At 46.8% G+C, this 27,188-nt stretch overlaps 1 protein-coding gene across 1 annotated transcript in view; it reads right to left on the bottom strand.

Moving 5' to 3' along the window:
• Positions 1-13,944, bottom strand: part of ME3 (malic enzyme 3) — a 171,394-nt gene extending 157,450 nt beyond the window's left edge. Inside the window, exons 1-2 of the mRNA XM_079789394.1 lie at positions 13,784-13,944; positions 13,234-13,431 (exon numbers count right to left, since the gene is read on the bottom strand). Coding sequence (XP_079645520.1) covers positions 13,234-13,416 — 183 coding nt within the window. The 5' untranslated portion in view covers positions 13,417-13,431; positions 13,784-13,944. The remainder of the gene's footprint in view (positions 1-13,233; positions 13,432-13,783) is intronic.
• Positions 13,945-27,188: the final 13,244 nt, after the last annotated feature.

Raw genomic sequence — 27,188 nt, forward strand, 5'->3', positions numbered from 1 at the left:
ATGTAAAGAAATCTATAAGGAAGAGGAGACCATGGAACAGGAGGTGAGAGAGCTGTGGGCAGTTTACCTTCTCCACAGGTTTTTCTCTGCTTGGGAATAATATATGTAAAGCACCTGTAAGAGTGCCTGGCATGGTAGTCCTTATGTAAGTATTTATTATTATTATTTCTGATATTATTATTATTATTCTAGCAATTATGAGTCCCAGAGGAGGCAGCTGACTCTGTGTCCAGTTGACTGGTAGAAGGCCACAGAAAACTAAACAGCTTGGTTAACTAGAGGACAGCTGAGAGCACTCGAGCCTGCAGCCCTGCAGCTGAGGCTGGTTACTGGAAGCAGGTCCATCCCTCCCGGCACCACCTGGCCACTGCCCAGCCGGCACCCATGCCATCATCTCCCACAGGCATGGCGAGGCAGACCCCGAGGTGTCTCAGACGTGAGGAGAAGCGGCTGCCAGCTCATGGAGTGCGAGAACAGAGGAAATCTTTCAGCTCTGACGGGCAGATTGCAAAGCCTCTTTCTAAAAATGGCCGTTAATGGTGTTTTCTCCACACCGTCTATCTTCACTCCTGCTTTATCAGGTGGCAACTGCATTGCTGTTCCCTGTCCTGTGACCCGAAGTGATTTCACCCGTCAAAACAAGTAATGATGGGCTGGAAGAGACCAAAAATAAAAGAGATAAGAAGGCAGAGTCTGACATGAAGGCTGAGCGTTCTGTCAAATGGTTTGTGGACCTGTCTTCAAGATCATGTTACTGTAGAGAAAAAATAGAAAACCTGAAACGAAGCTGGGAGTCAGGAGCATGTCCATTCATCAGAAATGGACACATAGGAGTGACAGCAGGAGCTGTGTTAGCAGATGTGTAGGTTTGCAACATACAACAATGTTCAATATTAAAGCATCTCCTTCCACGGAGAGACTCAAAAGCATTGTGCTTGTCCTCTGAGGCGGACGCAGGTACTATTTCAGGATGGCAAGCAACTTGCTACCTTTCTTTTTTCTTATTTTGTTTTAATCTCCAATTTTATTTATTTAGTATTTTTAGGTGAGAATTTTTTTAATATTTCAAGAAAATGGTTTTAAATATAATAATGTTACATGCAATAAACATTAATATTTCAAGAAAACTATTTTAAATATAATAATGTTACATGCAATAAACATTAATATTTCAAGAAAAACGATTTTAAATGTAATAATATTACCAAAACTGTACAACATAGTATAATATCACACAAGTTGTAGGGAATATTAAAAATCTGCAAATAACAGGATTACTTCTATTATATTCTAAAATACTTTTTTCCCCCCTCTGGCTCTATTTTTGTTCATCAGTTTATGTTGTTCATTATATTCCGTAAATGAGTGAGATCATGTGATATTTATCTTTCTCTGACTGGCTTATTTCGCTTAGCATAATGCTCTCCAGGTCCATCCATGCTGTTCTTGCTACCTTTCAAAGGCAGTAGGTCCAAGAGATGAACACCACCCAAAGGGGGCCAGAGTCAACCTCCACAAATCGCTTCCCGAGCAGGACCTCAGATCTCTCTGGACCCCAGAAACCTTATCTATAAAACGGTGGTAACATGTCAGGATAGTATCTGCTCGAAAACAAAGGGCTGGACACGATGACTTCATAATGGTCCCCTGGGGAATGTTCATTCTGATTTCTACCAGAGGAGAGATGCCCATTTAAAATGTGTGCATGCAAGTATTTAGTAATTACCCATGGAGATTGTAGGACTATCTTAAACTCCTTGCTGGGTGAAGTGGGCCCAGCCAGGCCCTTGTTAGCTGGATTTACAGCAACATTTTAACTTTTATGCTAAGCTATCATAGCTGATATTCTCTTGTCTTGCTACCATAATGTCATGAAATTAGGAGTGTCATAGTGATTATAGATGGATAGACAGACAGGTGGGGAGAGAGAGAGAGAGAGAGAGAGAGAGAGAGAGAGAGAGAGAGAGAGAGATAGATATCAAGCTAAATTTGAATGTCTTTCAGCATTCGTTTTTAAAAACTTGGGTAGAATGTGCCAAAACGTTTAGACAAAATCCTGAGATTCCTGCTGGGTATGATGGTAGCCACTCCCTTTAACATCAGTCTCAACTTCTAAAAATACCAGCTCTTCAAATGGCACTTGAGTTTTCCAAAGCTAGTGATATTTTTAAGTTTCTTTCAGACAGAAGTCTAGATCATCCTTAAACTCTATCAGGAATGGAAAAATTATCACTGAAATCTCCAGCCAACTTGCTTCGTCCATGACTCACTCCTCTCTTATCAAGTCTCTGCAAAATCAGATGTGTTCACACCCATGGAGAATGAGTTTGGATCCCACACAGGGCTTCTCACTGTGTTAGAAATGGACCAAAAGCTTTAGAGATGTGGATTAGTTGAGAATTAATTGAGCACTTACAATGTGCTTTATATACATTAATCATTATAGCACCCTGTGAAGTAGGTATATTTTATTATCAAACCCATTCACAGATGAGGAAACTGAGGCTTAGAGAAATGAAGTGGACTTCCAAAGATCTCAAATCTAGTGGATGGCAGAGCTGTAATGAGAACCTGGGGCTTTTCTGACTCTAAATCCCTAGATCATAGTCAGAATGCTCTGCTGCCTAACACCTGGGCATGGCCTGTGCCATTGGGAGGTGGAGAAGTCACACATTTGGTTTCAGCCAAATACTTTCCTTCATCTCCAAAACCCTTTAACCTATTGCTTGTGGTAGTAGATCTAAATCTAATGTCTTTATAGCAGGCTTAAGGATGAGAATACATACTCTCATCATAAAGGTGCTGTTTTTTAGATCAAGTGCACCTGGTACAGCATCAGAGTAGAAAGCTCTCTTAAAGAAATGGATTCCTGAAATGTATATGATCCATATAAAAGATGTATCTTGGCTTCAAAATTCTCCAGGCTCCATGGAAAGATCTAAATATAATTTAGATTTATAGAAAATAGAAGAGATGGCAGATGTGGTTGGATATTAACAGTCTTCACCATGGTGGTTTCTGGCCTGTCCAGGAGGAAATGTGAAAGGGATCATATAACTCATTTTCATTGAGGGTTTACTTGGAAGAGGGCACTGTGCTGGCCATGTGGTGCCTAAGACAGTCCTAGCTCTGAAGAAGACAAGATGGAGACACACACCCACTGTGAATGTATAGTGAGACAAACGTGGAAATAGCATGACTACACAAGCTAACCACCAAAGGAGAGCAGAGGATGAACGAGTCACTTCCATGTGGCATTATCAAGGAAGGCAGTGTGGCAGTGGTGTCCCTGGAGAACTAAGCCCTCGAGGATGCTGAAATTTTTGATAAGTGAGCCCAATTTGAATGGCCCCCCTTGAAGTTGTGCAACACAAAAGCAAGGAAAAGAACAAAATCAAAGAGCATGTCACAGCACTGGAGATATAGCATTAACTTTATCTGAGTTAATGAGGGTTTATACTATTACTAGAGGCCAGGTGCACGAAATTCGTGCACAGAGGGGGGGGGTGTCCCTCAGCCCAGCCTGCACCCTCTCCAATCTGGGAACTCTCGAGGGATGTCCAACTGCCCGTTTAGGCCTGATCCCGGTAAGATCTGGCCTAAACGAGCAGTCGGACATCCCTCTCACAATTCAGGACTGCTAGTTCCCAACTGCTCACCTGCCTGCCTGCCTGATTACCCCTAACTGCTTCTGCCTGCCAGCCTGATCACCCCCTAACCACACCCCTGCCAGCCCGATTGCCCCTAACTGCCCTCCCCTGCCAGCCTAGTAACCCCTAACTGCCCTCCCCTGCCAGCCTGGTTGCCCCTAACTGCCCTCCCCTGCCGGCCTGGTCACCTCCAACTGCCTTCCCCTGTAGGCCTAGTTCCCCCCAACTGCCCACCCCTGTAGGCCTGGTCCCCTTCAACTGCCCTCCCCTGTTGGCCTGGTCCCCCCCCCAACTGCCTTCCCCTGCAGGCCTGGTCCCCCCCCCCCAATTGTCCTCCCCTGTAGGCCTGGTCCCCTTCAACTGCCCTCCCCTGTTGGCCTGGTTGACCCTAACTGTCCTCCCCTGCAGGCCTGGTCCCCCCCAACTGCCCTCCCCTGCAGGCCTGGTCCCCCCAATTGCCCTCCCCTGCTGGCCTGATTGCTCACAACTACCCTCCCCTGCTGGCCATCTTGTGGGGGTCATCTTTGACCACATGGGGGCGGCCATCTTGTGTGTTGGAGTGACAGTCAATTTGCATATTGCTCTTTTATTAGATAGGATTCAGTTCTCTGAAAACGGGGCCGCTGCACATTTGGCACAAATGGTGCCTGTTCTCAAAGAAAAAGCCATTGTCTTTCATGGTGTGATCTAGACAGCTTCTCCTCCATCACCTTCATCTGCCACGTCCTCCTCTTCCATCCATGTCAGCCCCCACAACACTGCACAGGGAGTGCTTCTGCACCCGCTCCCTCGCTCCTACAGCCCTGGGGCCTATGCTCCTCTCCTCACACCAACCTATTGGATTGAAATGCCTGCTTGCTAACTGGTCCCTACCTGTACCCCATTATGTATTTATTTATTCTTATTTTTTATTTTTTCTACCTGTACCCCTCTTACATGTTAACTCCTTAAAGGCAAAAAAAGTGTTGCTTTCACCATTGGGTTTCCACTGCCTAAAATATAACAGGTACTCAGCAAATGCCTAGTGAATAAATTTAATAAATACACTAATGAGTCTTGGGAGAATTACATTTATTTAAAGGGTGAAGAGAAGGCATCCAGTGATCTTTAAAGTTCCCTTTAACTCTGATTCTGTTAGATTGTGATTCTAACAGACCATGGATGTGATAACAGCCCATCAGAGGCCCACAGCAGGGAACACCCCTTTCAGTACTTAGCAAGGCCCCAGAACATCAGACTCCACGCACTAGTAGTGAGCCAGAGGGCACCTACACACAGGGAGTGATAGCAGAGCAGAGGGGCTTAGGATGTGGGCCTGAATTTGAGACCCGGCTCTGCCACTATGAGCCTTGTGAAAGTGGCATGACCTTGGGTAAGTAGCTAACCTCGTTGGGCCTCAGATTTTTCACCTGTACTATAACACTATACTTCAGAAGGTGGTGGTATTGTATTAAATTAATTAAGGTATAGAAACTGCTTAGGACAGTTCCTGGGACTTTGTATGTCCTGAAAAAATGTTAGTGCTCATCATTATCATTTGAATTCACTCCATAAGGCATTCCCCTACTGAAGGAAATTCCATATAATGGGAATCTGGGTTGGAATCCTCAACACCTCCCTCAGATACCAGAGGAAGGGGAATGTCTACAGGGTGAGGAGACCCAGCTCCACGTTAGTTATGAGGGCACCTGCAGCCTTTCTCTCATTGGGGAAGTCACCGGACAGCTCAGGAACTCAGAAGGGATGCCACCTTGTGAGCAGGTGTTGGCTCCCTCTTTCTGTTTTGTGGAAGAACCAAGTAAAACAAAACCAAGGGAGTAACACAGTCTGCCTTCCCCAGAGTTCCACACCATGGGGAGTGTTTCAAGTATGCAATGAGCTCCACGTAGGTCTACTACCACACAGTACAGAACCCAGACAAAATGCTTTCCAAAAATAATATTCTCAAGTTGCTCATCATTCAACACAATCCCCTATGGTCCCTCTAGCTTTCAATATCACTTTGAAAAGCAAATGCAGCTTTGATTTTCTCTTATTCAAGTTCCTCAAAAGCTGATGATCTTTCCATCAAAAATCCCTCTCCTCAAATGACTGAGTATGTTTTACTCTTTACTGTGTCCTTTTGGTTAGAGTCGTGTTTTAACCAGGCTGCTAGGCAACCATTTGGGTACAGAATGAATGCATGCTTTTAACTGCTGACCTCTGCATCCCCAATCGTAGGATAGCCCTCAGATTTTCATCGCACAATCATAGAGCATCTTTTGTACTCCGCATCAGAGAGGCAGCCGGACACCACCCCAAAGGATTTCCCAATGCCCTTTCTCCACATCAAAGTGGAGGTTCGGAGGCTGACTTTAATCCATGCCTTTGCGAACAGAAGTGCTGCACATTAGTGACCCCTTTGCAATGGGAGTATGAATCAGAAGGCCTCTCCCCCTCCCCACTCTGAGACTGGCATTTGCAAAGAAGAGGGTAGATGACATAAGAAACCTTTGGGAGAAATGACAAATATGCACAGCAAAATGAAGCCATAACCCCCAGAGTCTACAAAAGCCCAAGAAGATCAAGAGAAGCTGGAAACAGAGAAACTGAAGATGAACCTGAAAAAGTGTCCACAGAGACTCCATGGAGAGCCCAGACTCAGCCTGGCTTAGATGCCTGTTGGCCCAAGTCTGCGCCAGACAGCATGCACTTCTGAATGGGATCTGCCTCCACGCAGCCGCTTGCATAATCTAGATATTGTTGTTTACAACTCTCTTTAGAACAAGCAGCAATTCCTATGTCAATGTTTTATTACGTGAATCTAAACTATTACCTTGAGAAGATAACTAATTACTTTCAGGCAAATCTTGAAATAAGACTATTTTACAGGAATTTCCACCGGATAAGAAAGCCACCCCTGTGTTACAGAAGGGTCAATTTGCAAAAGTTGGTCTGAATGTTACTACCTTAGTTCTAGAAACTTAATTCCCAACAGAAACTGTAACCTAACATTGAAAAGACAATGGAACATTAAAGAAAATTATATAAAGAGAGAACAGATCTCCCATAATTCCACTGCCCTAACACAATCATATTTACACTTTTATTCCCAAGTCTTTTTACAGTAGCACTCATGGTTATAGATTCCACTTAGTATTTTGCATTTTGAATTAAGCATTCATAAACATAAGCCAGCATTTCTGAAATCTTCATAATGATCACACAAATGCTAATCAAAGACATAATATAGTTTCTTTGAAGATTAATTCAACTGTTCATAACAACATGTTTATGAGAAAATACTCCCTGAGCGTCAATTTTGGGTTCCAAGAGTAGCAAATCTCCCTCCTGGGCTTCTGGCATCCCATCCTACACTCCCCAATTTTTTGATCCCTTGGGAGATGAGGAGTACAGTGTCTTGGTTCACTTAGGCTTTATAACAAAATACCATAGACTGAGCAGCTTAAACAACAGGAATTTATTTCTCACAATTCTGTAGGTTGGAAGTCCAAGATCAAGGTGCTTACAGTATAGTAGGGAAATATAAGCAATTAACAAGAGATATAATAAGTAAGGAAATGAAATAGTATGTTAGTAAGTACCAAATACTAGGGGGGAAAAGCAGACCATGTTAAGGGTGGCCAGGAAGGTGGAAAGGACTATTTACAACTTCACATGGGGTGGGCAGAATAAGTCTCCTTGAGAAAGTGAGGAGCCTTGAAGAAGATGAGGGTGTTGACCACATGGCTATTTAGGGGATATGTGTTCCGGGAAGGGGAAGCAGTCAGTGCAAAGACTGTAGGTCAGAGTATGCTTAGAGTGTCTGAGGAACAGCGAGGAGGCCAGAGTGGCTTGGGCAGTGTGTGAGGCTGAGGAGTAGCAAAGATGAGATCAGAGAGGGTCAAATCACGCAAAGCATTGTAAGGATGTTGACTTCACAGGGTTCTGAGCTAAAGAGTGACACGATCAAACTTAGTTCTAAAAGGATCATGCTGGCTATTGTGTGGAGGATAAACTAGAGGAACATAAGTGGAAGCAAGGAGACCAGCTCAGAGGCCGCTGCTGTCATCCAGCAGAGAAATATTTGTAGTTTGGGTCAGAGTGGGGCCCGTGGAGAGCAGGGCTTGGATTCTAGATCTAGTCTGAAGATAGAGCAGGATTATCTGGAGGGTTGGATATATAGGGTCTGAAAGAAAGAGAGTGGTTAGGGATGTGTGCAAGGTTTCAGCCTCGTAAGGTGTGGTTAACAGTCACAGAAAAGGAAACAAGCCTAGAAGATGGGAGACCAGTGATGAGGCTCCTGCATAATCGAGACATGAGATAATGATGGAGTGAACAAGGCTGGTGGTAGTGGGGATGTAGAGAAACTGATAGATTTTAAAGGTTGGAGTAAAATGTAAAGGTTATAGTAAAAAAAAATTGATGTTTCACATTAACGTTTTGTGGCAGTTTCTCAATATCCATCCTGTCATTCGTTAATGTATAGAACTTTTCACTGAATACATGGGTGTCCTGCTAAAGGTTACATTTCCCAGGTTCTCTTGCAGCTATGTGTGGCATATGACCAAGTTCCAGCCAATCAGATGTGAGTGGAAGTGATATTTGCAATGCCCAATTTGTGCCCTTCAAAGACATTTCTCCTTTCCACTGGCTTTTAATAGCAGAGGCTAGAGCAACCCCTTGGACCATGAAAAATGTAAAAGCAACAAATCCAACCACATACCAACCTGCGACTGCCTACCCAGACTTGTTTATAAGATAGAAAGACACTTCTATCTCTTTGAGCCTCAGTATTTGGTGTTCACGTTGTTACAGTTGCCTAACCTTTAGCCTAACCAACACAAGTTCTTTTAGCTGTTCCGAGCACAAAGCTCTAAAACCAAATGCTATTAATTCCATGAATCCAGGACAGTATTTGACAGGAAAGGATTTCATTCCAACCTGCCTCTGCTTGTTTGTTCTTAAAACATGTGAACAGTATCTGAGCTCCAGTGCCCCTAGTTCCTGCACAAGAGGCTCAAATCTAGAGTAAACTGCTGGTTATGGAACCAATGTTTATTTAATAACCCATTGCTTCTCTTTCAATCAGAGGCCCAATTCAACATCACATCAGAAACAGGTCTTGGGAAGACATGTTATGTTATCTGCCTTTAGGGCAGAATATAGCATCACTCACAAACTTCTAATTCTCCGCACAACCCAGCCATCATCTCCTGATTGATCAGTGAGCCAAGTGTGTGATCACAGAGCCCCCCATCAAAAGGAGGCAAGATCAAGTTCTAAGCTGGCACCGAACAAAAACATGTACTTTAATCAAAGGCAAATCCTAGCTGTGTGGGAGTCTAATAAATCACCACCGAGTCTAAAAGGGATTGAGCTGAAGCCTGTGCGGCCTCAGACGTGCAGCCAAAGCTGCAGGGCTGGCCACCAAGCCTTTAGGGGTTCCGTGATCTAAACACATCAAGTCCATGTGGGAAGGTGGTCACCTGAGGTGCTTTGCAGTTTCTGGGGGTCCCACTGCATGAAATGTGCTAGTCCTTAATTAAAGGGACTTGACTAAGCACCCTTTTCATTCCTTTTTTCCAAGACTTTTAAGATCAAGAGATTTAAAAACGACAAGGGGAGAGTCCATGGAATTTTATAGGGAAAATCATTGTTGGCGTGTGGGTCAAAAGGAAAGGCTGATGCGCTCCGGGAAATCACACACCCCTTCAGTGAAACACCCTGAAGTTTGGGAAGATTTGGGTCAAGTATGTGCATTTCCTCCCACGGGCTGTTTATCATCATTTCTCTGGGCAATGAGAGCATTAGGCTAACTGTAAAAGTGGCATTAAGGTCAATGAAGTTCAGAGAACAGGGGTCATAAGCTGATTGGGATCACTTAAAGAGCAAATATGTATTGAGCATCTCAAGTCAGAGAGAGTGTCGGGTGACAGGACAGAGCCTCTGTCCCTAAGGTGCTCAGCCATGATAACAGGTGCTCACGCCAAAAGGAAATCAACACAGAGTGGTAAGACGAACTGGAGGGGACTCGCATCCAATCTGGGGAGTGGGAAATCGGACAGCCCTTCCCAAAAGAGTCTGTAGGTGAATTGGGGGGCAGAAACAGTTTGAGGTTCCACTTCCTACATTAATAGAATGGGGATGATACCTGCCTATGAAGTTATCCCTATGAAATGGGGTTGGTAGTAGCCTGTTTAACATAAGTAAAATATGGCTGCTATCCTGTAATATGTAATCAAAGATCTACTCTGTTGCTACAATCTCAATGAAGAATAGAAGAGGTCAGTACATACATTTTAGGAGAAAGGCAAAAATATTAATAAAAAAATGAAACAGAAGTAGATGTACTGGTGAATTTGCATCATTCAGAGAATCTAGGCTCCAGGAGGGAACTTGGAATCATCTCATTCCAATTCTGTCGTCATAAAGAATATACTGAGCCCAGACTGTGTGACTTAGTGCTTGAGCTTCAACCTATGAACCAGGAGGTCATGGTTCGATTTCTGGTCAGGGCACATGCCCGGTTGCAGGCTCCAGCCCCAGTAGAGGGTGTGCAGGAGGCAGCTGATCAATGATTCTTTCTCATCATTGATTTTCTATCTCATTCTCCCTCTCCCTTCCTCTCTGAAATCAATATATATATATATATATGTTTTTAAAAAGAATATGCTGAAATCAGATCGCATTGCGAGGACATGACAGAGCTGCGACAGACTCTGTCATTGCACAAGGGCAGCCAGGTGTGGCCTGCTCACTGGCTCTTCCTCTCTCAGAGAACCCCACCTCCTGACGACCCTCTGCCCTCAAGCTTCACATGAAAGGCCTCTCCTGATCTGTCAAAAATGAACATATTCCAAAACTATAGTGTTAGTTTTCATGTCCATGCCCTTGCTAGATCCTTCAGGAGCGATCCCCTGCCAGCTGGACACAAATGCATGAAACCAGTCCCTGCCCTGAAGGAGTTCATAGTTTTGCAGAAAAAAAAATCCACCCACAGACCCGCCCACTGAATGCAGCACCCTTTCAAAGCTGTCCTTCTCTTGCTTTCTCAATGGTAAACTCAGGTGTTCTGTTAGTTAACGGACAGTGTGAAGCTTCAAGCCTTCCCCGGAGACTCTGAGTGCCGGAGGTAAGCAGGACTGCAAGAGAGTGGCACTCTGGTGGGATGAAGGCCGTTCCCAGCAGCTACCAGGCAGTGCTGCTGCTCCATTGCTGTCCCTCTCTCCCCAAGGGTGAATGGAGACCCCAATGGACTCTCCTGGCACCACCCTGGATACCCTCCTCACTCCAGACTGGCATCAACTGACTTTAGGGATATACAGAAATGTTCCAACATTAGGAAAAGGTCAAGTCCCCTAGATTTATGTACAATGTCCCATTTATATAATTTAGAAGGAAAAGGGGACAAGGGCAAGAGTGCTTTTAGGCAGCCATAAGTCTAAGGCTAAAAAATAAAAATTCCAGGCATTTGGGTCCTTCCTTTATTTTTTTAACTATTCATAAAGCAGTAAGTGCTGATTGGTAATATGCCAATACTTCAAAGGCAATTATTGTCAAAACTAGTAGCCCTGAGCAGGAATCCGTGCGCCAGTAGCTTGCTGCCGCCCTCCTGTAGCTCCCCCCGCCCCCTCCCCCCATAACTTGCTGCCCTGCCTCTTCCTGTAGCTCTCCGCCACCTGCTTGTAGTTGGCTGCCCCACCCTCCTGCAGATCCGTGATCTGGTCGTTATGCGGTGGGTCGTTATGCCTCATGGCGTAAAGGATAATTAGCATATTCATCCCTTATTATGTAGGAGGATGATTGGAGTCTATAGTGCAGGAGGCAGATGATCACTGCCTTCCAGCATCCATCCTTCCTCCCTCTGATGACAGAACACAATTTTACCATGGGGAGGGGGGAGACCACATCCCCTTTATTTTAAATCCGTTAGTGTGGGTGGCCCTACCTTAAATTCTATCTTTAACTCCAGGGGTGGGCCCTGACTGGCTTAAGTTAGAGTAATTGGTTTGGGAATGGGAAGGGGATCCAATCAGAGTCAATGAGACAGAAGGATTATTTTTCTGAGGCTTCAGAGTAAATGTCTTTTCCATAGGAGCTACCAGAAGAAAGTGTCTATCCCTGGCTGGTGTGAAATAGGAGATGCAGGACTATGGCAGCATCGAGGTGAAAGGCTCCACTGAGTGGGGCCTGAAGATGAAGGCGACATTGCATTGGCAGAGCAGAATACCAGAGAAAACCTTCATCCTTAGGGATGCCATCTAGACTGCTAGATCAAGCCTTGCCTACAACCCTCCCTCTAGATATTTTTAGTTAAAAGGCACATTTTGTTTGCATAAGTTAATTTATTTTCTAACACTGGCTACCAAAGTAATTCAAATTCACAAAACATCTGACATACTCCCAAGTAGGAATATTTAAAGGATATAACATAATGTAATATAATATGTAGACTTTGAAAGAAAGACTTTTTCTTATCATCTTCTATTACTTCTGCAGGAAACAATCACAATACTTAGCATCTACATAATTGTCCCTATTTCTGAAAAACACGTTTTCCACACTTGAATTACACAATCCTGAGAAAAAGAAATTATTACAATTTTTATTTTGCAGAAATTACTTATCAAGGGCTTTATATAATTTAAAATATATCAAATTCAGCAATTTATTTGATTGTCACGATAACTAAATGAGGTAGAAATGGTGAATCTGTCATAGTATCCCTTTTAGGCCGGAGAAAAGTGAACCTTAGAGAAATTTAATTTGAGGAGGTGTAGGGTGACAGGCGTCAAAATCCAGGCCTCTTGCTTCCTGGGTTTTAATACACTTCTGTCTTTCTCAGCTCAGTCCTCTGAACCAGTGGCACTAAACTCTATTCCCAGAAACAAATGTGTGTGCTTTAAGCACCACATTAGCAGTGAGCTGAACTTGACCAAAGTACCGGAGATCCAGATCTGGATTCCTATGGCACAGCTGCCAGAACTAACAAGTTGGTGACCTTGGGCACGTTCCCTTTGTCTTACTTTCTCATCTGTAAAAGGAGAGGCTTGAGTTAAGATGTCTGATTCCTCTTCAAGGTCTAACGTGTCTATAACTCCAGACTTTCCCTGGTTCACGTTAATTTTTTATCTCAGAATAATAACCTCAGTTGACATTTGCTCTCACTGGGTGCCAGGTACTGTGCAAAGAACGCTACCTCCGTTTTATCTTTAAATCTCACCACACTGAGACAACTGTCTCTCTTTTACAGATAAGGAAACTTGGACTGGCAACTGCCCAAGATCAGCAGAATTATTCTGTATCAAGGGGAGATCTGACACCAGGTCAGACTGGCCACGAAGACCTTAACCCAGTCTATATTGTTCTCACAGAAGAAACTGGGCTCCCTGCGTTACTGGTCACCTCTTTCTAAGCAGAAGAGGGATGGGGGCGGGGAGAGGGGGAGCCAAACCGAGATAAATCAAGCCCCTGCAAGGCAAAAATGTTAAGTCGCTGGAAGGGCGCCTGGGAGGATCCATCCCAGGCCCAGGAGGCGGGGCGCCGCCCTCAGCCGCCGCAGGATCTCCGCTTGAGCCATCCTACCTTGCAGGACCGTTACCTTGTTGAGATGCGGGTTCCTGGTGACATCGTATCCCCGCTTCTTCAGGGGCACAGGGCGCACCGGGCCGGGCTTGGAGTGGCTGCAGCGGGCGGGTTCGGAGGGCGCCCAACGCGGGACGGTGCCGCTGGCCCGACTGGACAGGAGAGCCAGCCTGGGGCCCGTGCTCAGCGCGGTGCCCATGGTCCTTGAGCAGACCTGGCACCGGGGAGAAACCAAGGTCAGGGGCGCCTTCCGGCCAGGCAGGCCCACGCGCGCTGCAGGGCGCTGTGCCTGGGCCCCGGACGCGTCCTCGGGAGCAGGGCTGGGGTCCCCAAGGCTTAAAGGCGCCGGCCCCGCCCCTCCTCGGCGGCCACCTGCGCGCGCTCTCCGGTTGCGGTGCGCAGGCCTCGCCAGGCGCAGGGCAAAGCGAAAGCAAGCCCAGGAAGCAGATCTGTGCCGGGGACAGCGCGTCACCCCTGCCCTCGTTCCCGGGAAGAAGCGACTGCGCGGCGAGGAGTCCCCGAACCTGCTACCCCGCTCGCCTGGGGCCCCTCCGTCTCCAGCCCACCTGAGCCGCGTCCTGCGCCTGGAGCTGGTGTCTCCGCGGCCCCCGCAGCGCGGCAGGCTGGGCGAGGCGCTGCGGGCCCTTGTCTTTCTCCTGCCAATGGCTGGCCCGCGCGGTGGCTGGCGGCTGAAGAGCGCCAGGTGGTGCGTTCTTGAAAGAGTGGTCCCCGACACCGTTGTTCGCAGTGCGGGGCCTCCCCTGGGAAGCGCGCGGAGCTCCTCATAACCGCCTGCGGGTGCCTCCCCAGAGATAAAACGAAGCTCAGAACGCCGCCCCCGACCCTCTCCATCTTAACAAGCTGAACGCCTGGAGAGGGTTAGCATGTAGGGGTCCACATACCCTCTGAAGCTCCCACTATTGGGGGGAGGTCCTGGGTCCGGGCTTCGGAATAGAAATCCTCAGACATCCAGTGCTCAGTGTTGCATCGTGCCATCCAGTACCATAGCCATTAGCCAAATGGCTCTAGGAATTGAAATGGAATAAAGTGAAAAGTCCAGCTCCCCAGTCACACTAGCCACGTTTCACATGCTCAAGAGCCACTTACACATGGCAGTTATGGGGTTGGACGGCACAGGTACCCACATTCCATCTTTGCCGGAAGTTCTGTTGGACAACGCTGCTTGATACAGGGTCCACAGCTACTAGGACGGCTTCTGGGGACCCCGTGGAGCCTGCCCTGGACTGTTGGGGCCAGACAGGGACCTTGTGTCCATCTAGTCATGAATTTAATTTTACACTTTGTCCACGCAGTAGCCAGAGGATTCATTTTAACGCTAACATTTCATTGTGTGTGGAATAAAATCCACTCTTTTGGGTGCTTACAGGTTAACCCATAGCCTGGCTCCTGCCAACTTTTCAGATTTATTTCACTCCACTCTCCCCCTCACTGAGTGTTAGCCACACTTCCTCCTTCCGGTGTTTCCACCCCACTCAGGCCCCTCTCACCCCAGGGCCTTAGCACCTGCTATTGCCTCTACTTGGAATGCTCATACTCTCAGGTCTCCATTAAGTTGTCAACTCAAAGGCCTTTCCTTTGCTTTATCCAATGTTGGCCTCCACTAGAAACTAAAGAGTTTTTCCCTTCAAAGAACTTAGCACAGCCAGCATTAACTCATTTTCCTAATTGTTTACTGTCGGTCTCTCCCTAGAATGTGAGCTCGATGAGGCAAGGCTCTTTGCCTGTAAGCCCTGTATCCTCACTGCCTAGCTAGCTCAGGGCTTGATACATAGTCGCACGATAAAGGGTGAATGAAGGGAAGTGACAGCCACTTTCATGGGGGTTGTGAACCCTCAAACTGACGACCAGACAGATGGCATCATCCTCTACCGACTCCCCTTCGGAGCTCCCCATGCAGGCAGCCTTCAGAATGTGCGCTCCGGTCAGTTCTAACTACAAAGAAGATATCACAGTGTGCTCAGGGATCCCCTCCTGTCCCTCAGGAGAGACCCTCTCCTCCTTCAGGCGCTCCCCTTCCCACTCCAATCTCCAATGTGCAGCTCTAATGATCTATATAAAACAGTGCTTTCCGACACAGAATCAAAATTACCTGGTGGTGGTGGTGGGAGGTGAGGTGGGGGAGGGGGGGCGGCTAAACACAGATTTCTAGGCTTATCCATGAAGATTCTAATTCAGTAGGGTTTAAATGCCTGAAGTCAGGCTTACTCTTGGACAGTATATTTACATAAGCCCATAAATGATCTTTTTTTTTCTTCTTAAACCAGTTTGAGTCATCTTGAGTATTAACTGATACTTTCCTCTCAACACGGTTTTTATGTTTGCACATCTTCCTATCAGTTGACAAATATCCTGAGGGGAGAGATTTTGTGTGTGTGTGCTAATATGTGTGTGTTACGTGTGTGTGTTCCATCTTTGGTACCTTTGGTAATTGTCAAGAACTATTTGTTGAACGAGTCTGCCTTGGTTCGACACAGTGACCTCCATCTCACCTGGAGGACACTTAATAGGTAACCTAAGTCATTTAAAATTCAGCTAGAAACCAGGATGTGAACAACACAATTTCCCAAACAAGCCAATATAATTTTTACACAGTCTGTTCACTAAAGCACACACAGTTTACGTATGAGTATCTTGCATGTCCCCACCTGTGGCTTATATTCTCTTAACCCAGACATAATCCCAACAATATTGTTTTTCTTTTGTGCGTTTGATCTTTTGGCCACAGCAGAACAAAGGTGCGAAAGGCAGGTTCAGGTGCAGCTGCAGAAGGCAGGAGCAAGGGGAGGTGACTGCTCTTCCACAGAGCGGTCCAGGGACCCAGGTTCTGTCTCCAGGCTGTTCTCTCCACAGAAGCACTGAAAGCCCATTGGCATCCCAGCCAGTGGGAAAAGGGAAAGAGGAAGGGGAGGGCAAATAATTCTCCTTTAGGGAAGTGATGTGCAAGTAGCACACAATATTACGTCTGCTCAAGTTCTGGTGGTGAAAATTCACGTGGTCACATCAAGCTACAAGGGAGCCCTGGCCGGCTTGGCGCAGTGGATAGAGCATTGGGCTGTGGACTGAAGGGTCGTGGGTTCGATTCCGGTCAGGGGCATATGCCTGGGTTTCGGGCTCGATCCCCAGTGAAGGGCATGCAGAAGGCAGCTGATCAATGATTCTCTCTCATCATTGATGTTTCTATCTCTCTTTCCCTCTCCCTTCCTCTCTGAAATCAATAAAAATACATTAAAAAAAAAAGCTACAAGGGAACCTGGAAACTCTTGTCTCTAGAGGGAAAGGCATGCATGCACTCTGCTAAAGCTCAGTGGGCAGCCTCCTACCAAAAGGAAGAAGAGAATGGTTCCTGGGGACTCGTAACTGCTAGTCCAGATATAATGCTCATTTTATATGGAAGGGCTTGGCATGGAGTGGATGCTCAAACTGTTGGCTATTATTATTGGCATGTGTGGTCTATCTCTGGTTTCATGGCAACTTCCTTGCTTTTAGAACAGATCGTAGGATCACAGAGGCCAGGTTCAGAGGCATGAAAATGTCCCAGAAATTTTTCTAACTCCAGACAATTTTAACTTCCTTAGCTGTCGGACCTGTGGTCTGGTCCAGCACTGTGTTGAACTAGAAAGTCTCCATTGTTCGTGTTGGCCCCCTTTACTTCACATCCCGCTCGCTGACTTCTGCCGTAGTTGTAGTGTTGCTTCTTGGGGTGGCAGGAACAGAATCCCATTCCCATCCTCTCTGGCCAGAGCTTCCATATTCCCAGCTCACGGGAGTACCTTTGCTTTTCAATGCTGACTACAGAGATTTGCATATCTACCTGTTGCCCTACTGGGTGGAGTTCCTTGAGGACTGGAACTACTATTTACAAGTCAATGCCTCTCAGTTCCTGGGACAGTGCCTGGGACCAAGAATGCACTCACTTTGTCGAAATAAATAAAACGGATATTAATCAAATTTGAATATAACCTTCCAAGGAGTGGACTTGATTGAAACCAAATGTTGTACATTGTTAAAACGGCATCAAGTAGCTTCAAGTGAGAGTTTTAATGCCGGCTATTTTTAAACAAGACTATTTGTTTTCTGTAAGCATATTTTAATGACCCTACATATGGGTTAAACAATGGAGGTGCATTAGCAATTCGTTATATTTTGGTTAATCCTATTGCTTCACAAATGCATAACATTCTACACAAGGTGTATATTTATGATTGCCTGCAAAGAACTCTTTAATTCACATTGCTACTACTAATATCTGGAGATACTTCAACTCTATAGTCTGGGTCAAAGGAGAGTGGTGAGGAGCATTTATTTCCTCCTTGTCCACGTGCTCACCACTCAGATGACCTGCCCTGCACTCTGGCCTTGGCTCAAGCTGTTTCCTCTGCTCCCAGCACCTGCCAGTCGCAGCCCTGTCCTTCCTTCCCAACTCCACTCATCCTCCAGCGAGTCTTTCCAGATCCCCAGCCTGCGGCAGCTTGCCCCCCTCCCACATGCTCCCCAGAGGCTGTGGTTTGTACCTCTCCTGTTGCACTTTCACAGTCTGTCTCTCTGTGAAGTGATTTATTGTTGTGCCGGCTTTCTCTGAGCCTCCAGGGCTCTTGGAGGTTAAAACAACAGCTTTGGATTCAGACAGTCCTGACTTCACCAGTGATGAGCTTGTGTGACCTTGGACATTTTATGTGACCTTTTGAAGCTCCCTCATTTTCATGGATAAAACTGGGATTCCCATTTACTTCCCACATGGGTTCTTGGTGGATTAATGTATTTATTTGTGTGTTTTTTAAGTGCATTCTAATGCACTTACCACATGCCAGGCACTATTCTAGGGGGTTATAGATATTAACTCATTTAATCTCATAACATTTTCATGAAATACTGAGCTGGTTAGTAAGCTATTTCTCTCAGCTCCAGCTATACCAGTACCTTCCAATACACGGGTTTACGGCTGGAGCTTGGACTCTGCAAACTAATTCTTCCCTAGCAGGTTTCCTGTTCATTCCTGCCAATAGGGGGCACTAGAGGGAGATTGAAGGCTGGAGAGGGGAAATTCTCTCCTTTCTGTTGGCTCGCTGTTATTTCCTTTCAGCATTCCTAGGTCCCAGCCACAGCCCTTTGCCCACCATCAGTCTCCCGGTTCCAGCTTCCTACATCCCAGAACCAGCCTCATCAGGCCCTGAAAACTTGGCAGTGGGTCTCTTCCTCCATGTGTCCAGCTTCTGATGGTCCCAGCCTCTTCCCTTTCTTCCTCCAGCCTTAGCGGTGGGAGCTGCTTCCTATGCCTCAGCTCTCCCTTCTCATTCAGCCCCCTAGCCAGCACCTACTGAGCCAGTTCTTCCTATTAATTCCTTTTGTTGAAATATACCCAATGTGGCCTGGTTTTCTTGACTGGATCCCGCCTGATAGGTTGGTACGATTATTATCCCCATTTTGCAGACGAGGAATCAAAAGGTGGAGGAGTCAAATAACTCATCTGAAGTGGGCTGGGATTTAAAGCCACTCCTGCTCCCCGAGGCCTTACCCCTGGGAAGTGCTAAGCCAGGGCTGGTGCAGGGTGAGCACCAAAAACTCAGTGGTTATCTGATCTGCCATCCTCATCCTCACTGTGACTCGCAGCCTTGCATCCTACCTGGCACCGACCACAGGGTTGTGTGCAGTTAGTGCCACTGGATTGAATTTGATTCTCCGGACTAGGGAAGGACAAAGTGGCATAGAGGGGCCTGAGTGAGAAAAGGATGTGGAGGAGCCAGGGGGGCCACAGAGCCTTTGCCCCCCTTCTTTGGGAGCGGTTTCCAGGGTAACAGATTTTCCTTCTCTTCTTATCCCTCTTCCCACTTCTCTGCCATCCACCCCCGTCCCATTAAGTGGGAATAAACTGTTCTCTGGAGTTCTGAGAATGCCACAAAGAGAAATGAAACAGAAATTCTGTTGGGTAGCAGAAAAAAACAACAACATGTTTCTCATTTTATTACCGCATGGCATTCTATTTCTCTGTTCTTCTGTTGCGCTGCCATAATGTTTTAGTACCCAATTCGAACAACGAAAGCATATCTTTGAAGTAACCACATTTCTCGTAGAGGTGGCCACCGCACTCAGTCATCCCTGCATGCTGCTGTCACACAAACACTTGGAAACCTGTTTACACGCTCACTCAGCCCTCTGCTCGTGTAGTTGTTGTACCAAACATAATTGCTTCCAGAAGGAAGGATGCGACCTATTGCATTACTTTCTCATCAGCCTTCCTGCCTGATTCTCATTTAGTTCTGCACTAATCCTCCGCAGGCCCGTGTCCCTTCCTGGCCTGGCCTGGCCTTCGGGCCAGCCCTTATTTTCATGGCGGGCTTAGGCACCAATAATTTATAATCCATTTCATACATCCCCCGCTTCCGCCCTGCAACAGGAATTCCAAGAGGAAAATGCCCGTGATCAGAGTGACCGGGGAGAGAATGAATAACTGGCGCTTCTTGTATATTTTTGTAAGCCTCTGGATTTCCCAGAGATGGTGTTTTTTCAATCTATTTTCTGCCCCTCTTGAAGCACTCTATTCAAGCACTCAGTCCTCCAGCAGCCACCAGGCCATCCTCCCCCTCTCTGCTCCTGGCCCCTCGGCCTCCTCCCTCCTCACACAAAAGTTAGACAAAAAGGCAACTGTTAGAAAAAGGCAAGACGGGGAAACAGAAATCCGTGGCAGCAGCTGCTGAGCTGAGCAGCTGATAAGGGGGAACAAATTTGTGCCCTGGGTGTTTGTTTGGAGGTCAGGGCGGTGGCCCAGCGGGGGAAGGGGAGGGCTCTTTGTCCACAGTGTGACCTGCCCATCTGGCCCATTCAGCTTCCCGCCCCCATGCCCTGACCCCTGCCTCGCCTGCTCCTTCCCTCCTTGGGCTCCAAGGTTGTTCAGCTGTAATGAGCATATCCTCCCGCTTCCTCATTGATTTTGCAACAGTCCCGACACGCCTCCATAATGGGGAAAAAGAAAAAAACAACAACTGGTCTTCCCCATCGACAGTCTCATTTCTCCGTGGGGTAAAAATCATCAGCTTTCTGGAGGAATCCTGAGGATCTCAGGAGAGCTTGGGTTATCTTTATTTCGGTGTTTTAAAAGTCTGTTTTCCACATGCATAATTGGTGAGATTGGCAGGTATTCCCAGTGAACCTGTGTTCTCTTCAGCGCCTTCTCACTTCAATTGGGGTTTCTCCCCCTTCTCATAAGATTTAACCACTTAACTCCTCCCTTCAGCTCAGATTCAGCCTCAAATGCCCTGCGCCATTCACCCACCTCCCCCCAAAGGGATGTAATTTGTTTCCTTTGTGGATTCACAGGTTAGAGCTTCAGCTTGTACCCTTTTTTATTGCACTGGGTGTTATCTGTGTCATCAGGCAGCCCACAGAGCGAGCATTCACTGGGCTGTGAAACCCAGGTGTTTCTCCCTCCAGTCCTACCCAAGTTCCCTGCAGGCTACCTGTTATCAGGAATATTCTCGCTTCTCAGAGCAGGGGGATTTGGTTCTCCTTCGCTTGAATTTGGAGCTTGGTTTCAAATCTGAAAGACTGGCTCACAAAGGGTAGAAGTGGAGATTGAACAAGCAGCATCTAAGTGATATGGACGGGAGAGACACATTTTTGCGTTTCAGGCATCAGAATTGGCTACACATCTTTTTATTTTTTCACAGGCTCCACCCTGAGGTTGCAAAGCAGGTTTTGAGACTTGAGCTCCATCAGCATGCTATTGAACACTTTAATTCACACAATAAAAGGAGGGATAGACACCTGAACATTGCCATTTCAGGTTGTCATCGCCGGTTTTTGCTGTTATAAATGTCAAGTTCTTTGCATAGCAGCTAAGAGCCTTTTCTTTGGAGTCAGCTACAGATGCCTGGGTTTGAATCCCTCCTTTGTCACTCACTAGCAGTGTGGTCCTGAGGGATCCACTTGATCTTTCCCAACCTCAGTTTTCATATCTATAAAATGAGGATTGATAACAACAGTACTCAAAATAATTGCTGAATAAATATTGGTTAAATCGCACTTAACTGAATTTTCAAAGATTCAGCTTTCAAAGGTTCAGTGTGAAATATCGCTATAACTCCAAGGTGGCTAATGGTGGAGGCTGAATGTTCAATGAGTTTTGGCCGGGTATTAATTATCATAGAACACACACACACACACACACACGCACACACAGAGGCACACGCACGCACACAGCGAGTGTGAATCTTTTAGACACTGTGCCAGATTCTATTAAACAGGAGTTATGTGAATGTCCCCTGGGTGTCCCCGCCCATCTCATGTTGCAGTAAGAACACCACTGGTCTTTAGTTTCCTAGATCTTCCGTCCTCCACTTAGCAAATGCCAGGACCTCAGCTCACCCCATCTCTGTGCATATCTAGGAGTCCGCCCAGCAGAGAGGCAGGTTTTATCATCTGAGCTCCACCCATGGCTCCTCTGCTCCCTCCTGCTCAGGGGGCTGTGGCCACCCGTCCCCAGCCCCAGCACCGCTGAAACTCTGCTCAGGTCCCTAGTGGCTGCTTTCTCAGCCCCTTGAAACTCTTGGCTATTTCTCCTGTCTCTGCATTTCTGTGGTTCCCACTTTCTCTCTCCTTTTGGAGGCTCTAGAGTCCAGCTCTCCTGGTGGTGGCAGAGGAAGGTAGAGGTGAAGGTCTAGGACTCCTCTCGACATGGTTCTTTCAGGCTTAACACCCCCTTGGAAGAGGGCAGGTCCCCGGCAGAATGGCCTGGGCCTTTAAGGATTCAGTTACTATGCATCTGCCCTCCTCAAAGCAAACATGTTCCTGGAGGAAGACGGGGCCAAAGCAGACTCATACTGTTCTCTGAATCTCTGCTTCCTCCTGTCCCATCTTCTAATTCTAGTCTGTCCTGCAAACATCCTTTGTCTAACATGGTTTTTCTGGAGGAGAAACATTTTTCTTTGAACTTCAGTAGGCCCACCAGGCTTAACAGACATACCTATCACTCAGTGATAGTTAGGCTCAAGTGTCTCTTCCTGAGCCTCCAAGGCCACATGCAAATCAGCCATGTGCCCAGACAACGATGGAAATGTCTGGAGCATCCTATGATATTGAAAGCATTTGTCTGTGTAGGGCTTACGTAGGACCTCCTGTGGAAGCTGTGTAATTCAACAGACATATTGTCCAAATCTGAGCTCTTACTCAGTCGAGATGCCTGACACAGATCTCCAAAAACCTTTGCTTGAACAAGATGCATGTGACAGAAATGACAGGAGGATCAGAGTTTCTTACAAATCTGGAGAAATATTGAAGATGGATTAGGAACTTTCTAAAACTCCCAGTAAATACAGAGTACATGAAATTGCATAGTTCTAGTGTTAGAAGGGACTGTAGTGGTGATCTAGTTTTATAATAAACTAGAGGCCCGGTGCATGAAATTCGTGCACTGGGGTTGGGGTGTGTGTGTCCCTCAGCCCAGCCTGCACCCTCTCCAATCTGGGACCCCTCGAGGGGTGTCTGACTGCCCATTTAGGCCCGATCCCGGGTGGCTGGGGGGCTGAGGAGACTGGGGGACTCTGGAGGCAGGTGTGTGGAGCGGCCAGTCCCGCCTAGGGCTGGGCCCAGCCATGCCACATACCTGCCACCCTGGCAGGGCTGAGGGGACTGGGCGCTGCCATCTTGTGGCTGTGGGCGCCACCATATTTGAGGACGTGGCTGTCAATTAGCATATTCCCTCCTTATTAGATAGGACAAGTAACCTGGTACATGAAATTCGTGCACATGAAAAGGGAATTAATTAGAGGAAATATTTTAATATTGCTATTTGCCCTTTCTCTATAATAGAAGTGTCAGAGATGAAAGAAAATTAGTAAAATGTATATGAAAATCTTCCTTCTGTCAGAGTCTGGGGCACCATGGGAACCAGAGTCAAGTCCCTGCCCACCCACGTGCACCTCGAAATCACAAGAGACCCAGACCTGGCCAGCCCCACCCCTATTGGGCTAGATTCGACCTGGCTGGCCCCACCCCCCATCAAGCCCCACCGGGTGTGGGGCGCGGCCTCAGGTCACCTGGTCCAGCAGCGGGGTGAGGGGCATGGCCTGAGGTCCCCCATCAAGCCCTGCCAGGCAGGGGTGCACCCTGAGGTCCCCTGTCAAGCCCCACCAGGTGGGGGGCACGGCTTCAGATCCCCTGGCCTGGTGCTGGGGCGTGGGGCGCGGCCTCAGGTCCCCTGTCCCAGTGCCAAGATGGGGGGCATGGCCTGAGGTCCCCCGGCCTGGCGCTGGGGTGGGGGTACAGCCTGAGGTCCCCCGTCAAGCTCCACCAGGTGGGGGATGTGGCCTGAGGTCCCCTGTCAAGCCCTGCCAGACGGAGGGCGTGGCCTGAGGTCCGCCAGCATGGCACTGGGGTGGGGGGGGGGTGGCCTCAGGTCCCCTATCAAGCCCTGCCGGGCGGGGGGCATGGCTTAAAGTCCTCTGTCAAGCCCCACCAGGCGACAGGCACAGCCTCAGGTTCCCTGCCCCAGCCCAGCGCCACACAGCCTCAAGTCCCTGCTGGTTGCTCATTAAGGCTCGTTATGGGAACTTGGCCTCCGCTGTGGGCCCAGCATCTTGTTATGGAGTGAAGGTCAATTTGCATATTCCCACTTTACTAGATAGGATCAGTGATGATACTCAGAATGGAAACTCTTCTCTCTGAAGACACTCAGCATCCCTACAGTGGTGGGATTTATAATAATATGAAGAGAACTCTCTGCTTTGAGGAAGAAAGCCATTCCTTATGATTAAATAATAATGATCACACTTGGCTGCCTTATCTACCCCTGCCCCCGCCCTCTCCTATTTTCCAGTTTTTCTCGTGCCTCATGCTGTAGAAAGACATTTTCTCTTTTATAAGAAGGAAGTGAGGGACTGCACTGATGAACAACCCACATGCTGAGCACTGGAGGTGGCTTGCACAGCGGGAAAGTTCATGGCAATCAGCAGGCTTGAAGTTAGGGATTTTTGATTGAATCAAAATCCCTGGCTAGCTCTAACTAAGCCAAGAAGATGAAACTCTTAGATAGGATAAGAAGTGATTGACAGTAGATGAAAATAGTAGAGAAGCTCTCAAGTTAGAACAATATGTTTGCATTTCTAAAATCTTGCTTACTGTTCTATATTTTGTATGGCAAGATATCGAATGGATTTTTCCTACTTTTTCAGGATTTCAGCTAAAGCCCCAAGGACGACAGGTGGTACCACACATTCTATAAAGAAACCAAGGAGCCATCAGATATGGCCTCCAGTGCTGTAAGAAGTGGCCAAACAAATCCTCCAACTTTCACTCCCTTTAGCAGAAAACTAGAGCCCAGGGCCCTTTTTTTGGTTATTGTTGGTAGACATAGAAAGAAGCCTCCAAGGGACCACACCTGGTGATGAACACCATTGGGAGAGAGTGTCTCAGTCTCCGGCAAGATGCTTAGGGAGCTGCCCATCTCGGTGGAGCCACCAGGGTAGAGCATCATGAGGCAGCTCATGAGAGGCCTGAACCAGGGCCCTGGGAGGTGGGATATTCTGCAACCAGAGGCTGACTTGGGGAGTCAGTGATGGTGGGAGAGGAGAGAGACCAGATGCAGAGTGGGGATGGCCTCCTACTTTTCACACCAGTGAAAGTGGACATTCTTGACGGCTAAGGAAATACCACAAAAAGTAGCTGAGCCTGAGCCATGACACCCATGAGGAGGGCCAGTTTAGGGAAGGGACTGTACCAAAAAGGGGCTGTGGGGTTTGCCATTCCAGTCAGGGAGCTCCTCATCCAAGTCAGGCCCCCTTAAGGGCCTCCAAGAACACCTGCTGCCCATCTGATGAAGAGGTAGTTGTCTACTTCAACTATTAAATTTTTTTGAGATTACAGACCATTTTTAACCTAAATACCTTTCAATTCTCTCATGCCTTTTAACTGTAATTTTGTTCATTTCAGCTCATGTTCTCATCTTGTAGCAATCTTTATAATTCTGACTGTTATCCAAGTGTTAGCTCTTACTCATAGTTTTGCATCATGCACACATTCCATAAACTGGCATTCTGGGACTGCATTAACAGGAACTGTGGGACAGGCCAGAGCTCTGGGGTGAGCCTGGGGAAAGAAACCACTAAGCTAGTATTCAGTCAGAAGCTCTCATTTAGTTATTTTTGCAGCATTGGACTTTTTAGAGAAAGAAAACATCAACAAAGTCAGAAAATATCAAAGTCGATAAGAAAAATTATATGGTAAGGCTGTACTCAATAATATCCTGTTCAATTATACCTGATAGGTACAGGTCTGCAAGTGAGGGTTCCTGGTCAGTTTAACAACTTTCATATATTTCAAGATAAAAACAAAACAAAAAAAGTAGATTAATTCATTTTCATTAAGAAGTAAAAACCCAAAACAACCCAATTAATCCTCAGTTAACTGAAAAAGTCAGTTGTCCAGTTACCGCTATTGCTCCGACTTTTGGTATAATTAACCTATTCTTTTTTTTTTTATTGAGGTATTATATGTGTACATATCTTACCATTACCCCCCCCTAACCTATTCTTTTTTTTCTCTCTCTAAATAATGGTTGCAGATATAATGGGAAAGGGGTGGGAGGGCTCAGAGAATTTACTAAGAGGGAGAACTGACCAGAGAAGCAAATAACACACAAAGGTCAGAAAGGAAGCAATTCTGGATCACAGTCATCTAGCAGGTAGCTCATGAGCCAAATACCATCCCTCTGAAGGAAAGCTTTAGCCAAAACAAAAAATGCTACCTAATTAGATGACACACCTGTACTAGAAAACCAGAGTTCTGTAACCACCTGAGTCTCCCATTGTGTAGAGGGGTCACCCTAGCAGGCTCTGGTCAATTTTAATCCCTAGGAAGAAAGTGAATGTTATTATCTAATTTGGAGTTGTGTAGGCTTAATTACATTAACACTACATCATGACACCAGGGCATTAAAAAGGATTATTTAGTACTAGAGGCCTGGTGCATGAAATTTGTGCACAGGTAGGGTCCCTTGGCCTAGCCGGTGATCTGGGCTGATTGGGGCCTTCCGGCTGCCTTCCGGGGCCTTCCTTCCGGCTGCTGACCGGGTCCTCTCTTTCCTGGCTGCCAGCTGGGGCCTTCCTTCATTCCATGCCATTCCCTGGTGGTCAGCACACATCATAGCGAGTGATTGAACTCCCGGTCTCCCAGTCGAACTCTCGAGGGGACAATTTGCATGTTAGGCTTTTATATTTATAGATAGGAAATACAGATTTGGATTAAGCTTTACTATGTGTATGCCTCACACTTGAATCTCATTCAGTAATCCATGCCAGGCATGGATCCTCTTGACTCACTATTGTTATTAGTGGAACACTGTGCAAACATATGAAAAATCTGGGTGCCTCTGCCCTGACAGTGTCTGGGATCCTGTACTAAGGAGCCTTTTCCAGACAGTCTCAGCTCCTTGGGGAGCCTAATGTAGATGTGCAATGGAGCCTGTCTGACTCATAGGGCCCTGGTGAGTCCCAACAGGCCAAACCACCCAAACGCCAAAATTGGTAAAGCAGAAAAGATGAGCATGAAATGACTCCTAACTCTAAATCCTTTGGTTGCCACAAGGGAACCAAGGGCAGGTATTCTATGCTTAAAAATTGTAGACAACAGTGATCCTCTTTAAGAGATTAAAACAGGTACTTGGGTTTTAGGATAGTCTGAGCTTAGGAAGAAAAACCAAAACCAAATCTTAACACTGGGTATATTTAATCCACGTTTATTGATCAATGGGATTATAGCTTGTTTACTTTTTGGAGCAAATGTAAACATTAGCCCTTGTGACAGTGTTTAAAAGCTAACAAATGGTGTGTGGCCCTAGCTGGTTTGGTTCAGTGGATAGAGCATTGGCCTGTAGACAGAAGGGTCCCAGGTTTGATTCCAGTCGAGGGCACATGCCTGGGTTGTGGTGTGATTCCCAATGTGGGGTGTGTGGGAGGCAGTCGA

Source organism: Cnephaeus nilssonii, assembly GCF_951640355.1.
Source record: "Cnephaeus nilssonii genome assembly, chromosome: 13".
NCBI lineage: Eukaryota > Metazoa > Chordata > Mammalia > Chiroptera > Vespertilionidae > Cnephaeus > Cnephaeus nilssonii.